The 15,154-nt window shown below is 38.0% G+C and overlaps 1 protein-coding gene across 1 annotated transcript in view; it reads right to left on the bottom strand.

The window, feature by feature from the left end:
- The window catches only part of LOC306865056 (phosphatidylinositol 3,4,5-trisphosphate-dependent Rac exchanger 2 protein-like), a 137,721-nt gene that overhangs the window by 25,433 nt on the left and 97,134 nt on the right, over positions 1-15,154 (bottom strand). The window contains exons 36-37 of the mRNA XM_079409408.1: positions 10,239-10,305; positions 9,162-9,352 (exon numbers count right to left, since the gene is read on the bottom strand). Of these exons, the coding sequence (XP_079265534.1) occupies positions 9,162-9,352; positions 10,239-10,305 (258 nt within the window). The remainder of the gene's footprint in view (positions 1-9,161; positions 9,353-10,238; positions 10,306-15,154) is intronic.

The raw sequence follows: 15,154 nt of genomic DNA, 5'->3' as shown, positions 1-15,154 counted from the left end.
GCGGCGGAGGCGGCGAAAACCTCGTCAACGCTCGTCTCATCAACCTCCTCGGAGGAAGAGAGATGAAGCGTCGAGCCCTCGTCTCTGGGGAAAGAGAACCGCTTCCGCACCGAGAGACGGGGCGCCAGATCTGGCGAATACGGGAGGAGATAGGGACATGCCCGTCTGACTCTCGCCAGCCAGATCAGCCTGCGAGCCCCACGCGTGCAGCCGCCGCTCTGCCTCGGCAGCAGCGGGGCCAACACCGCGTGGGGAGCCGCTCACAGTGCAGGCAATCGGCTCCCTCAAGAGCCGATGCCGCAAGCAGACCACGCACAGGTTGTGTGTGTGTCCCCACTCGTGATGCAACGAGGGCAAGGACCAACACACCACCTGAAACGCGATCTGGGATCGCCCTCGTCTTTGCCTAACTTAGGCATCTTCTCCTTTGTTTCTGAGACAAACAACACCAAATAGGACTCACAAGACAGAGAATCAGACTGACAACACACAGAGCGCTTGCTGAATGACAAAAAGCTGACGCGGGCTCCGCCGCACGTGCTTATATACTTCCTGGTCGTGACGTCACCCCGCCCGTGACGCCTCGCCCATCCATTAGACTGGTTGTAAATAATATTCAGAGCGCCGGTTACGCTGATGGCGTTCCCATAGCGTCTTCAGACGTAGCTCGAAGTTCCTGGAAGGGAACTTCAGCTTCTCTTTCCTAAGACTTTGAAAGGATGTGCAGAGCTGTAGGTGCTACACAGCCAGAAACAGCACAACAACTGACATGGAAGAGATGAAATTGTTGAATAAAGTCATAATGCAGGGTCAGAAAGCGCTCGGATTTCATCAGAAATATATTGCTTTGTGTTCTGAAGATGAACGGATGTCTTACGGGTTCGGCATGACATTAGGGTGAGTAATTAATGACAAAAATGTGATTTCTCATTATATGCCCACTTTGAACTGTGTTCTTACTCTCCCACTTTGGAGGGAACCAGTAAATTTACAACAACTTCATATTGAAACAGCTTGGCAAAAGAAATTTAGCCATAAAATAAACATCAGCTCTCACTTAGCTTCAGCCACATTTGGCAGGTGAGCACTTTAAAGCAAAACTTGTGCCTCTCTGCAACTATTTAATTTCAGTAAAAGCAGGAACTGGCACATTTTGTCTGTTGATTGAGGCTGTTTGGCAGGAAAAAAAGGGTATATAAATAGGAGCACATTATGAAATGCTGATGCTCTGCATATCATGCATACTGGGTGTTTTATTATAGGGATAGTTTACCCAAAAAGGAAAATTTCTGTCATCAATTCCTCACTGTTTCAAACCTGAAAACGAGATATTTTGAAGAATGTGTGCAACCAAACAGTTGATGGTCTCTACTCTCTATTCCTTTCCATACTATGAAAGTCAGTGGGATCCATCAACTGTTTGGTTACTCATATGCTTCAAAATATCTTCTGTTATGTTCAACAGAATAAAGAAACTCATACAGGTTTGGAACAACACGAGGGAGAAGTAAATGAAGACGGAATTTTCATTTATGCCAGTTTGCGAAGCCTGTATTAAGATCTGTTAAAAGATGGACTAACGAAACAGAGCAGGATTTACAAGCCTGTTTCGACCTGACTGATTGGACTGTTTTTGAAGCTGCGGCAAATGACCTGGACGAGCTCACAGAGACTGTAACATCTTATATCAGTTTCTGTGAGGACATGTGCATTCCTACCAGGACTCATCTATTCTACAACAATGACAAACCATGGTTCACTGCCAAACTCAGACAGCTCCGTCAGGCCAAAGAAGATGCTCACAGAAAGGGGGATAAAGTATTGTACAAACAGGCCAAATACACACTGGAAAAGGAGATCAGAGTGGCAAAGAGGAATTATTCTGACAAGCTCAGGAACAAATTCTCTTCCAGTGATCCGGCTTCAGTGTGGTTAGGATTGAAGGACATCACCAGCTACAAAACACCACCCCCCAGCACTCTGGAGAATCAACACCTGGCAGACGACTTAAACGAGTTATTTTGTCGTTTTGAACGATCACCCCACACCCGCCCAGAACACCCCTCCACACAACCATTCACACCTCCAGCAACCCCTCTCTCCCCCACACCTACAATTCAAATCAGCGAAGATGATGTGTGCAAGGTCTTCAGGAAGAACAAAAGAAGGAAAGCACCTGGTCCAGATGGTGTGTCACCAGCCTGCCTAAAAATCTGTGCTGAGCAGCTGGCCCCCATCTTCACACAGATCTTCAATAGATCACTGGAGCTGTGTGAAGTCCCCTCATGCTTCAAACGCTCCACCATCATCCCCGTCCCAAAGAAACACAAAATTACTGGACTTAATGACTACAGACCTGTGGCCCTAACGTCTGTAGCCATGAAATCATTCGAAAGACTGGTTCTGGCTCATCTGAAGGACATCACTGGACCCTTACTGGACCCCCTGCAGTTTGCCTACAGAGCAAACAGGTCTGTGGATGATGCAGTCAACATGGGACTGCACTTCATCCTGCAGCATCTGGACAGACCAGGGACTTATGTGAGGATCCTGTTTGTGGACTTCAGCTCTGCTTTTAACACCATTATCCCGGAAACCCTTCAAAATAAACTAACTCAGCTCTCCGTCCCCACCTCCGTCTGCCAGTGGATCAACAGCTTCCTGACAGACAGACAGCAGTTAGTAAAGCTTGGCAAATTCACATCCAGCACTCGAACCATCAGCACTGGAGCTCCTCAGGGCTGCGTACTCTCCCCACTGCTCTTCTCCCTCTACACCAACGACTGCACATCTAAAGACCCCTCTGTCAAGCTCCTGAAGTTCGCAGACGACACCACACTGATCGGCCTCATCCAGGACGGTGACGAGTCTGCTTACAGACAGGAGGTTAAGGAGCTGGCTGTCTGGTGCAGTCTCAACAACCTGGAGCTTAACACGCTCAAAACTGTGGAGATGATCGTGGACTTCAGGAGAAACCCCCCTGCTCTCCCCCCACTCACCATCATGAACAGCACTGTGACTGCAGTGGAGTCATTCAGATTCCTGGGCACCACCATCTCTCAGGACCTGAAGTGGGATATTCACATTGACTCCATTGTCAGGAAGGCCCAGCAGAGGTTGTACTTTCTTCGCCAGCTGAGGAAGTTCAACCTGCCACAGGACTTACTGAAACAGTTCTACTCTGCCATCATTGAATCCATCCTCTGCACCTCAATAACTGTCTGGTTCAGCTCAGCTACCAAATCTGACCTCAGAAGACTACGGAGGGTAGTCCGGACTGCTGAGCGAATCATTGGTACAACCCTCCCCACTCTCCAAGAACTGTACTCATCCAGAGTGAGCAAAAGGGCTGGTAAAATCACTCTGGACCCCTCACATCCAGCACACTCCCTCTTTGAACTGTTACCATCTGGTCGACGCTACAGAGCTCTGAGCACCAGAACGACCAGACACAGGAACAGTTTCTTCCCTCAGTCAATACATCTCATGAACACTCAATAAATAAACGTAGAACACACAACTAATACATTATCCATTCACCACACTCACTTATTTATTTATTTTTTTCTCATTTCTAATTTGCACATACTTGACCTGTACATACATAGTCGCCTATATTATATATTATATATTGTGTATTTTTTTTTTTTTTTTTTTTTTTTTTGCTGCTTTGTACATTGGTTATTGGCTATTTCCTGTTATTTTGTTTCATTACCTGTGTCCTGTCCTGTTACTGTCTTTCTGTTGCACTGGGGAGCTTCTGTCACTATAACAAATTACTTGTATGTGTAAACATACTTGGCCAATAAAGCTCATTCTGATTCTGATTCTGATTCTGATTTAACCACATCTGAAATTTTACTCTATGGAATTAATTAATCAACTCTCATGTACATCTTGCAAGCAATACAACACATTTCCTACCTAAACCTATTTAATGCAACTTCGATTTAGCTACTATTGAGAAAAACGGGCTTGAAACAAACTATAAATATGAAAAAAAGCCCCAAACCATGTTTTACACAGAATTATCCGGAACTATCGGTTGGTTATGAGCAAAAGCAGGTTAAATAAAGAGAGAGTTTGATGAAGGCATGTTTAGAGGGGTTTAAACAAGACTGAATTCACTGTATCCGAGGCAGGTCTGAGCACCTGCAGCTTGTGAGATGTGGCCTGTAATTGCATGGCGTACAAATATGAGTTAGTCACACCCAAACCAATACACACAATGCTGTGAACATTTCATGCTGCTTTTATCCAATACACTGCAGTGAAGTGCCACTCAAAGAGCAGCATGCATGTGCGTCTGTTGCCATGTCTAAGGCCTTGAAATTGAGATTGAAATACAATTTCAGCAACAAACAGTGCTAATAAAATGTCAACACCCTCCTGTTCATTTCCACATCTTGAGAATTAATGGAAAAACAACAGCACATGGACATTTTACAAAACAAATTACAAATGAAAGCTAAAGAAAAAAGCCACGATTTGGCGTTTTTTTTATGCAGTTGCTTAGGGATTCTGCTAAGTAGTTGTTAATAAATTGGCTCACCCTCTTTGGGAACACCCCTATTTATTTGGCCAAATGAAGGTGAAAGATGTTTCCAAACAGATTTTTGACAAAGGTCTTGAAAATTCCCAGTCAGAACAAGAACATAAAAAATGATGCCAATGAATATCTCTCAACACACTGTAAAGATCCCTATTACAAACGTTACCGAATGTACATTAAATCTTCTCAGAACTGGCTGTCCTCCAAAGCTCAGTATCCAGGCAAAGAGTAAGTGACACCACTAAGAGACCTATAAAAATCTGAAATCAAATCTAAAAGAGTTGCAGACCTCCAGACTGAGATGTAAAAAACAACAGAAAAAACTCATAAGATGAGAAAAATAGAAAATTGAAAAACTGCAGCGAGAAATGTAAATCTCTCAACAGCATACAAGAAAACCCACAACAAGGGTGATTTCCTGGAGTGGCCCAGTCAAAACTAGATTTAAAATCCAACTGGGCATTTTTGGAATTGATTTTGCACTTCAAAAACAGTCCCAATTAACTTCGATCACAACAATTTTGCTAAGAAAAGTTACACAAATTTCAGTGCCCAAAGAAACTGTTGTCCAAGAAGATTGTGTGTTAATAGTGGGGCAAATGTCATGGTTGTGTGCCATTCAGAATTCAATTGAGAATGTTTTTCCTGAATTTCAATTGAGCTTGAACTGATGTAGTAAACAGAAATTAGAATCATAATTCAAATATGAATTTACAGTTTTTTTTTCAACTGTTTACACACAAAATCTTTACTTGTCACACCAGTTCTGAAACCTGACACTCAAACACCAGAACCACACACCAAATCTGCAAAACCACACACTAGTTTTCAGGTTTCAATTTCATAAAACACTTTTTTCCAAAACACAACACACAATTCTCTATGTAACACACTAAAATCTAACAGGAATTAATATTATGGCAAAGGTGTTTGCAAATGTTGGCTTTTAAGATGTGTTTGTGATATTTTGAATGCAGTGCTTCATTTTGTAAGAGATGTGAGGCATTTCGCATTTTGTGTGTGCAATTCTTGGATTTGTGTGTAAAGTTTCGAAAATGTGTGTACGAGGCTGAAAATAAACTGTAAGAATGTAGAATTATAACTAAACTGAAATTCCTGAGTGAAAAACTGAGTGTAATTTTTAACAACTTAACTAATTAAATAATGTTTAGCAAAGATTAAAAATGTTTTACAGGCCTTAAAGGGTGGAAGAACACTTAATTTCCATGAATGCCATTTCCTGTTGCATTTCTTTGAAATTACAATTCAATTTCCAGTTCAACTTCCTGTGTATTGTGGCCAATTCAATTCATATTCAACCAATGGATTCAATGAAAACCTATTACAATTCATTATGCAAATATTTTGATGATGTCATCATTGGTGGTTATTTTGAATGCTGGACATTCAACCAGTGTGATATGTACCACTGTTCAAAATGTTGGGGTCAGTGAGATTTTTGTTTTTGAAATCTATACTTTTATTCAGAAAGGATGCATTAAATTGATCAAAAGTGATAGCAAAGACGTTCAAATAAGTATAAAATAAATCAAAGAAATGATCAAAGAATCCTGTAAAAAGATATATACTAGTCAACATTTGAAGTGGATCAAAACATTCATCAAAATTGTCCTAAAACCTAAAACCAAAATGCGTTCTTGTCTTAGGACAACTTTGATTAACTTTTTTGATCCACGTCAAATGTTGACTACTGTATATCACAGTCACCACAAAAGTATCAAGCAGAAGTTCAGCATTGATGATAAGAAATGTTTCTTGGGCGGCAAATCAGCATATTAGTATGATTTCTGAAGGATCATGTGACACTGAAGATTGAAGTAATGGCTGCTGAAAATTCAGCATCGCATCACAGCAATAAATTACATTTTAAAATATATTAAAATTGAAAAATTATCTTAAACTGTAATAAAATTAACTGTAATATGTATTTTGATAAAAGTGACTTAATGGGGTAATCGGATGCCCATTTTACAGACTAAGGATTTTCATAGTCGAATCGGAATTTTCAAATCTTGCCGAGATTCGACTAAGAGTCGAATCATATGTTTTGGGGGCGGGGCAAAATACATTACCAAGAGTCAAGTCAGTCATAATTACTGACTTTAATACACAGGGAAGATGTGTATCGGACGCCTCGCAGATACAAACGGGGGAAAATAATGTTTTTAATCAATGGGATTTAACTCATTTATGTCATATAGAGTACGCTTCGTTATTTATACAACATAACGTAAATATAACGACTTATAAGCTATCCGCACGAAATGCCCCGAAGGCACATGAACGTGTCTGCGCGGCTCTGAATGAACTCATGTGGACGTGTTCTTCATGTAACAACGTGCAGAAACATTGCAACTAAACACTAAAAAAATCACAGCGTTTCATTATAATAGTGTTCTCATTATAATTGTTATGTATATGACAGTCCCAGTCATAGTTATTAATATTCTGCATTGTTGTTTGTCTTGCTCGAGCTGTGCACTGAGAGATAGGCTAATCACCGTAGTACTACAATGAAGCGCTTCACTGCAGCGTAATTCAACCAAATGCATCTTATACGAGATAAATAATATATAGACTACACGAAACTGGCTGAAATGTTTTGAAATCACTTGTACCCTACCTGATTGTAAAAATCCAGTCTTTCATTCTGCCTGTGTCAGTTTGAGTCGTGTTAAAGATTTAAATCCCTGCTACCAAAATCTTCTGTCGGGAAAATTTTATGGAACGTGAAATTTACATCTATAGGGGTGGTTGGATTTATTCAAGCACGTTAAAATATTTATTTGAAGTTTCTCTCTTTTCAGATTGTTATTTGTAGCATTGTTTAATAGGTTGTATATTAACTTATTGGGAGAAAACTGGTAGTTTTATGTGAATGCAAACATTTGAGCACCCCCATTTATTCAAAAAGGCATGATCATAACACCCCGCGAATATTCGACTGTGAGATTGGGAGTCGAATCAGGCTCCTCCTATCGAAGCATCGAATCGTCGACTATTCAGGGGCACCCCTAGAAAAGTCTATAACATGCTTTGGTTAAAATTTCTCAGTGGTAGTGTGAAAAAACACCTTCTTTACCCTGTTAAAATCAGGGTACCGAGCAGACCATAGATATGTGGAGATTCCCTATTTGACCACTCCAGATACGTTTACGAGTCAGCCATCTCGCATTCACCATAATAATCAATGAATATTCAAAGATATACAAGCGTATAACTTGCAGTTGTAGACGCACACAGTCAATGCGCTCAAAGAGTCGCAGGCCGTTCCAAAAATGGCGGATGGCTTATGTATTGCGGTCGATAATGAGGCATCTAGGTATTTATATCTATGAAGCATACTAATCTTCAGCCGCGAAACTGTCTAACTAGCACATTATTAGGAAAGGCGATTTGCAAAGATTCGTAAAAACCCTTATACTCACTTCTTCTGTAGATAAAGTTGGATCACGAATGATTCGGGCGAACATAGATGCATTTATGTAAATCGGAGATCGGTGCATTCACTTCAAAACAAAATGAACATTAATCCTCTGCATTCTCAGCTGCTCAGATGTCGGGAGTAAATGACGACTGCTATGTTCATTATTACATCCAACAACTAAACACTTTAATCGCTTAATCTTGTCTTCCCCTCGACACAATGATGGACACAGAACAGCCTGATTTGAGAAAGGGGATTTGTTTAAAAAAAACACTGGGTGGATTTTTATCATTATAGGATGGATGTGTACTCAAAGTTCCAACACACATTTATGTTCAAACAACTTGTAAAGTGAATTTTGCATCCGATGACCCCTTTAAAATCAATTAAATATTAGAACAAAAAAAAAAAACATACCACATCCAGACTTTTGAATATTAGTGAGATGTTTTCAATAAAACCCGAATATATGCAGAATATTAATACATTGCTGCATTGTAAGCCCCATAATAACAAGGCCTATGAAACAAGGCACTGATACACAGAGACACTTGAAACTGAAAATGAACAACAAAAGAACTGTTGAAAGAAGTACATCAGCTCTGGGTGATACTAAAAGTGGCCTTGAATTGAATAAAATATGTCCCTTCAGTTAAGATTCACAAAAGAACCCTTAGAGAAATAGAGCTGTCTGGACCATCTCTGAAAAGATGGATTAAGCGAGACCTTCTAAATGTGGAACTGAGATGCTGAATATTCATAATAGCTTTGGATGAATGATTAGTGCAGAGAAAGGTGTATTTATGGAATGATACATGAGCATGTAATGAGGATTATTACGTATTCATACAAAAGAGGAAATTGAATATTAAATGGTATGAGGACGAGAGACTGAAGAGAGGAAGACTGCAACAGAACCATCGAGATTAACCTAAAAAACCTTGGCAAAACTGAAGAAAGATTGAGGCTGCAGAGAAGAAAACAGGATAAAAGACATAAGTGACAGGAAGTAAATTGCTCCGAGCTACAGACAGAAAGGAAAAAAGACAGGGGAGGAAAAAACAGAAGCGTTCCACTTAGAGTCCCTGGCGAATGCTTGATGCCTGTCGGACAGAAGGGAAAGGAGGAGTGTGAGTGTATGTGTGTGTAACCCAGGCTGACCGGTGTACTCCGCTGTTACACATGACGATGTGACAAGCTCCCAGGCGGCTGCACAGCTCTGAGGCCACGGTGAGCAGCCCGACTCCAGACGCTCCACAGGCTGTGAACTGGCACGCAGCCGTCCGCCGACACGAGATAAAACTTTCCATCAGTCTGTACAACTCATCCAGAGCATTCAGAGGGCGCATCAGCTACAAAGAGAGAGAGAGTAATAGAATAACATTACAATAACATTCCATATTACAGTGATAGTTCACCCAAAAATGATAACTCTGCTATTGTTTAATCACACTCTGATGTTCCAAACCCATGGTCTGAAAAATAAAAGTTCCAGTAGAAGGGTTTTATATGCAATAGCATACTGTATAAGAACCCTTTTTTTTTTTCTTAGCATAAGGAACAATAATCCAAAGACCCTTTTTCCACTATAAAGGACCTGAAAAGGTTCCATGGATGTTCAAGTTTCTTCATAGAACCATCAATGCCAATAAAGAGCCTTTATTTTTAAGAGTACATATAATTTGCCTTCATCTGTGAAACATGAAAATAAAATTTTTAACATCTATAAATATCATGACAGTTCATATAGTGACCAAGCTCTTCAAACAAATTAATTAATGAACAAATGAACTTAAACAAATTAGTAAACAAACAAATAAATCGTTTTAAGTGAGCTTTGACTTGTGAACCGAATCAGTTCAATTCGTGAATGAATCATTCAGTCTAGTTTGTGAATTCGATCAACTGCTTCACTGAAAAGAACTGACTCAAAAGAACAACTCATTTACAAATTAGACTGATTCGTTTCTTGTGTTCAGCTGATTCTGATTCACAAGTCTGTTGAGTTGCTGTGTGAAGATTCTTAAAAATTCATCTTTTGTGTTTCACCGAAAAAATAAGAACATATTGATTTGGAATGACATGAAGGTGAGCAATTAATGACAGAACTTAGCAGGTTCCTTTTTCATTATTGAGAATCAATAAATGCATTCAATAAATAACTAGCTTCACTCTACTGCCATACACACAGATTTCCCACAAGTCCCTGCAGATGGTATAGTAAGTGATGGCACATACCTTGTCTATGAAGGCTGCTTTGGGAGCCGAGCTGGGGGGAAGGTTCGATTTATCCAGATAAAAGGCCCTATGGATGATTAATACAGACAAGTTAGTGTAAGCAGTGAACACGCAGAGACAAATGATTGCATATACAAGCAACACAGGATGTGTTGTACAACTTAATTTGGGATTTGATTTACATAAAAAGAAATCTGGTTGTAAGAATTCTTCAGTCTACAAACAAAGCAGTTGCTACAAACAAAACAATGCATATCTACAGTACTGGGATTCCTTCCAGATTTCAATTACTGCCTGCAGTAACCGTAACGGCCAAAGATGACAGTAGAGGAGTTGAAAGAGAATGCATGTGATGGCATTCTGGTCAACACAACAATTGAATGTAAAAAATATATATATATTTTTTTATAAATATATATATATATATATATATATATACACAATTTTTATTATTTTGTTTGTTTGTTTGTTTATGTATAGTATATGGTTAGTAAGTATGGGCAGAACAAACCAGAAGAACCTAATTTTAAATCAAATTATCACGCTTTTATTTTAAACCCCTATAAAGACGTGTGGCAAAATCCTGTCTGTTTTGTAGTTCTGGTTCAGTGACATATTGCAGCACATGTTTATTGTCAGGAAAATTAATCTGCCATCTGCACCCAGCAAGAGAGAGATTTATCACGATTATATTCTCATTTGACGCAGCATTAATATTATTGTTAATTAGTCAAAGATATTAATCCTTCACTGATTGGAGCAGATTATATGAAAATGTGAAACTAGAAGTGTTGCACTATTAGAGACTATTAATAAAGCCAAATTATGTTTTCAAAGGCAGACTCAGGTATTCTCTCTCTCTCAAAAAACAAACAAACAAACTCACACATGTGTGAAGTCTTGAGCTGCCATAATAAGATCCTACTCACCCTGCATACTAAATGAGGCAGCTCACGTTAGTGTAAGGGAAAGCAGCAACATTCTTTAGAAACACCCTGAGGCCATCAGCTTAAAGCACTAAGAGCTTTAAACACTAATTCCACTGATTTACAAAAGGATTTTCATCTTCATTTCATTAAGCAGCACCCAACATATCCTTCAAAGTGCAAACAAACACCATTGGAGGTTAACTGCCTTAGAAACATCCATCAAGGCCTCTAAGCTCTGATTCATCAGCTACTGGACTTCAATAGCAATTGTAGCCATTTGAATGCAGTGTAATAGTAAGAGCTTGAAGAAGGTAATACAAAGGTAATACATGCAATGTAATACAAAGGGATGTTTGTGATCATGGTATACTATTGTTTCATTCCCTTTCTCATTTATTTTGACCTTTTTTGAAAGCCATTAATAAAGCTACATTTCAGTTCAGTCCTTTGGCAGCTTTCTGGGTAAAATAACAGTCACAAGTTTACCATTCGATTGAAAAAGAAAGAGTTTGAACAAATATTATATTTATTATATTGTACATATATATATATATATATATATAATACACACACACAGTATATATGCTACCGTTCAAAAGTTTGGGGTCAATAAAATTTAAGAAAAATTTAAGATTTAAGAAAGCATTAAATTCAAGATCAAAAGTAACAAAAAAAGGCATTTACAGTTTTACAAAAAAACTCTTTCAAATCTACTTCCAACTTTCTATTCATCAAAGAACCTGAAAGGAATACATCATGGTTTCAAAAAATATTAAGCAGCACAACTGTTTTCAGCATTGATAATAATAAGAAATGTTTCTTGATCAGCAATCAGCATATTAGAATGATTTCTGAAAGATCATGTGAACCTGAAGACTCGAGTAATGATGATGAAAATTCAGCTTGGCCATCCCAGAAATAAATTAAAATGTAAAATATATTATAATAGAAAATAGTTATTTTAAATTGTAATAATATTTCATAATATTACTGTTTTTACTGTATTTTTGATCAAATAAAAGCAGCACTGGTGGGCATAAGAATAGCCTTTTAAAAGTATTAAATATCTTACGGACCCCAAACTTTTGAATGGTTCTGTACATATTAGTATTGCATTTATAATAATAATAACAATTATTATTATTATTAATAATAATAATAATTTAACATTTAAATGTTTATTTTTCATATTTACATGCAAAGCAGTGGCAGGATATGAATAAACCTCTCTAAATATATATATATTAAAATTGTCTGATATTTACTGACCCTGACTACAACAGAGTGTTGAAAAGACAGAGAAAAACAGAGAGGAGACAAGGGAAAAAGAAAATGAACTCTGTAATTTCAGTCAAGAAGATAAATGCCTCGCAGTCTGCCGACACAAGACCTTCACAATCCAGCAGTTCTGTGCCGGCTGCTTGATCATTTATGTGACGTTCCAGCCTCTGAAGTTTTAGTCTATGTCACCCTTCCTGCAGATGGCCTAAAGTCTCAGATTAAGCCGTGGCCACATCCATCAGCAAAGTCTCCAAAGAGGTCCTTGCCTGGCCATTTCAGAGCAGGATTTGAAAAGTGCTCTGTAACCCAGGGCCACAGTTTGCTGAAGTAAGATGTAGATGATTTTGTTTATCCATCAGAACAGATTTGAAGAAATTTAGCATTGCATCACTTGCTCACCAATGGATCCTCTGCAGTGAATGGGTGCCGTCAGAATGAGAGTCCAAACTGATAAAAACATCACAATAATCCACAAGTAACTCCAGTCCATCATTTAATGTCTTGTGAAGTGAAAAGCTGCAAATCAGTCATTAAGGATTTGAAAAAGTCCATCCTCTATTGTCCTCTCAAAATCCATCAAATCGTTTAGAACTGTTTTGGCTTGTAATCAATGCTTGATCTGTGCATATTTCTCTCCTGATTCAGACGAGACGGCTTTTAAACTGAAGAAAGTAATATCACTGATAGAATACACTCTTAATGAAACAGCTTTTTGCTACACAAGGCACTGATTGATGGACAGGAGTTGTGTGCATTACTTGAGGATTATTGTGATGTTTTTATCAGCTGTTTGGACTCTCATTCTGACGGCACCCATTCACTGCACTGATGAATAAGTGATGTAATACTGAATTTCAAACTTGTTCAGATGTAGAAACAAATTCATCTACATCTTGGATGGTCTGAGGGTGAGTAAATTTTCAGAAAATGTAAATTTTTTTGTGTGAACTATTCCTTCCCGGTTCAAGTCCTGGTTTTTCTACACCAGTACAGTTTGATGTAGTGCGCCCCCCCACTTCAGACTGTGACTAAAGAGTCCACTGTTTTAAAACAATAGCCTGCTGCGTTACTCAAAGTACCACACACCAGACGGGCAGAACGGGCCTTCACGCATCACAAAACCAGACATCCAAGTCTGGCGGGTTCAAGCGGCAACAGATGGAGCTGACGATTTATGTTACTAGATCAATCGCCCAGCCGCCGTTCAGTTTCACGGCAGAGAAAACAACTCATGCCAACACTTCACTATTGAGAACACTGCACTGACAGGGGGTGTGTATGAAGGTGTATGTAGGGGTGAGAGATTTTCCCACAAAATCCCATCCTACCTTTTTTTTAACATTTATTTAACAGTTTTATATGCTACTTCAATATACCAAATATAATAAAAAATTTACTGTACATGCCAAAAAATTATACAGTACTTAATAATATAGTAAAAAGGTACTGTAGTTTGCAAAGAGAAAGAAAGATATAAAGAAAAAAAAACCTTTCTATATCAGATGGTAAACCCATGGTATTTTAACATATGAATATGAAATATAACCTAATTCATGTACAATCACATTTATATGAAGACAACTTTTTAAAAAGAAAATGATATCAAGGACACATTAAATTGAACAAAAGTGACACTAAAATAAATGTATAATGTTCCATTATAAATAAATGCTGTTCTTTTGAATGTTTTCTTTATCAAAGGAATCCTGAAAACAATGTATCATGTGTTCCACAAAAATATTAAGCACTGCAAACGTTTTCATCATTGATAATAATAATTGGAAAAGTATGCAGCAAATCAGCATATTAGAATGATTTCTGAAGGATCATTTGACACTAAAGACTGGAATAATAAGGAAGAAATTACATTTTAAACTACATTCAAATTGAAAATAATTATTTATAATTGTAATAATATTGCACAATATTACTGTTTTACTATATTTTTGATCAAATAAATGCATCCTTGAAATATAAATAAATAAAATAAATATTACTCCAACTTTTGAACGGTAGTGTATTAGGAAAAAAAAAAAAAGTCCAATGATATTAACATGGTCACTGAAAAAATTTGTATTACTACAGTACTTTTTTTTTTTTTAAGTTTAGTTTAATTAGCAATTAGAAAGAAAGAAAGAAAGAAAGAAAGAAAGAAAGAAAGAAAGAAAGAAAGAAAGAAAGAAAGAAAGAAAGAAAGAAAGAAAGAAAGAAAGAAAGAAAGAAAGAAAGAGAAAAAAAAGGAAAAAAATACACAAGATCTCAGAGTCAAGTAGTGTAAAATTTCATCAAAGGTAAAGCATAACAACAAATCCCCCTGTACTGTGGAAATGTTTTCTGGTTCTGGTGGGCTTACTGCGATTAGGGGCTGCTATTCATGCAGGCAAATATAATCCATTAAAACAGAGGGCAGTATTATCTATATTAGAATGCGCTCTGCTGTACTGGTCTGTGTGTGGTGAATGTGGGACCCTCCTGCAGGAGTCGTAACTCAGCAGTGGTCTTTTCTTTAAGGCACACTGTGCAGTAACTGATGGCCTGTGTTTTCTCTCCATGGGCTCTTATGAGCTGGACAGGATCCAAGGATGGGCCAATCTTGCTGCGCCTCTATTCTCTGGGCCTAAAAGCAAATTGCAGCCACTGTTTCATCTTAAAAACTAAAAAAAAAAAAAAAAAACATCAATCTATGAAAATAAATACCAAATATTC

Source organism: Barbus barbus (genome assembly GCF_936440315.1).
Source record: "Barbus barbus genome assembly, chromosome: 46".
NCBI classification, from domain to species: Eukaryota; Metazoa; Chordata; class Actinopteri; order Cypriniformes; family Cyprinidae; genus Barbus; species Barbus barbus.
This window is presented reverse-complemented; position numbering and strand designations above follow the sequence as displayed.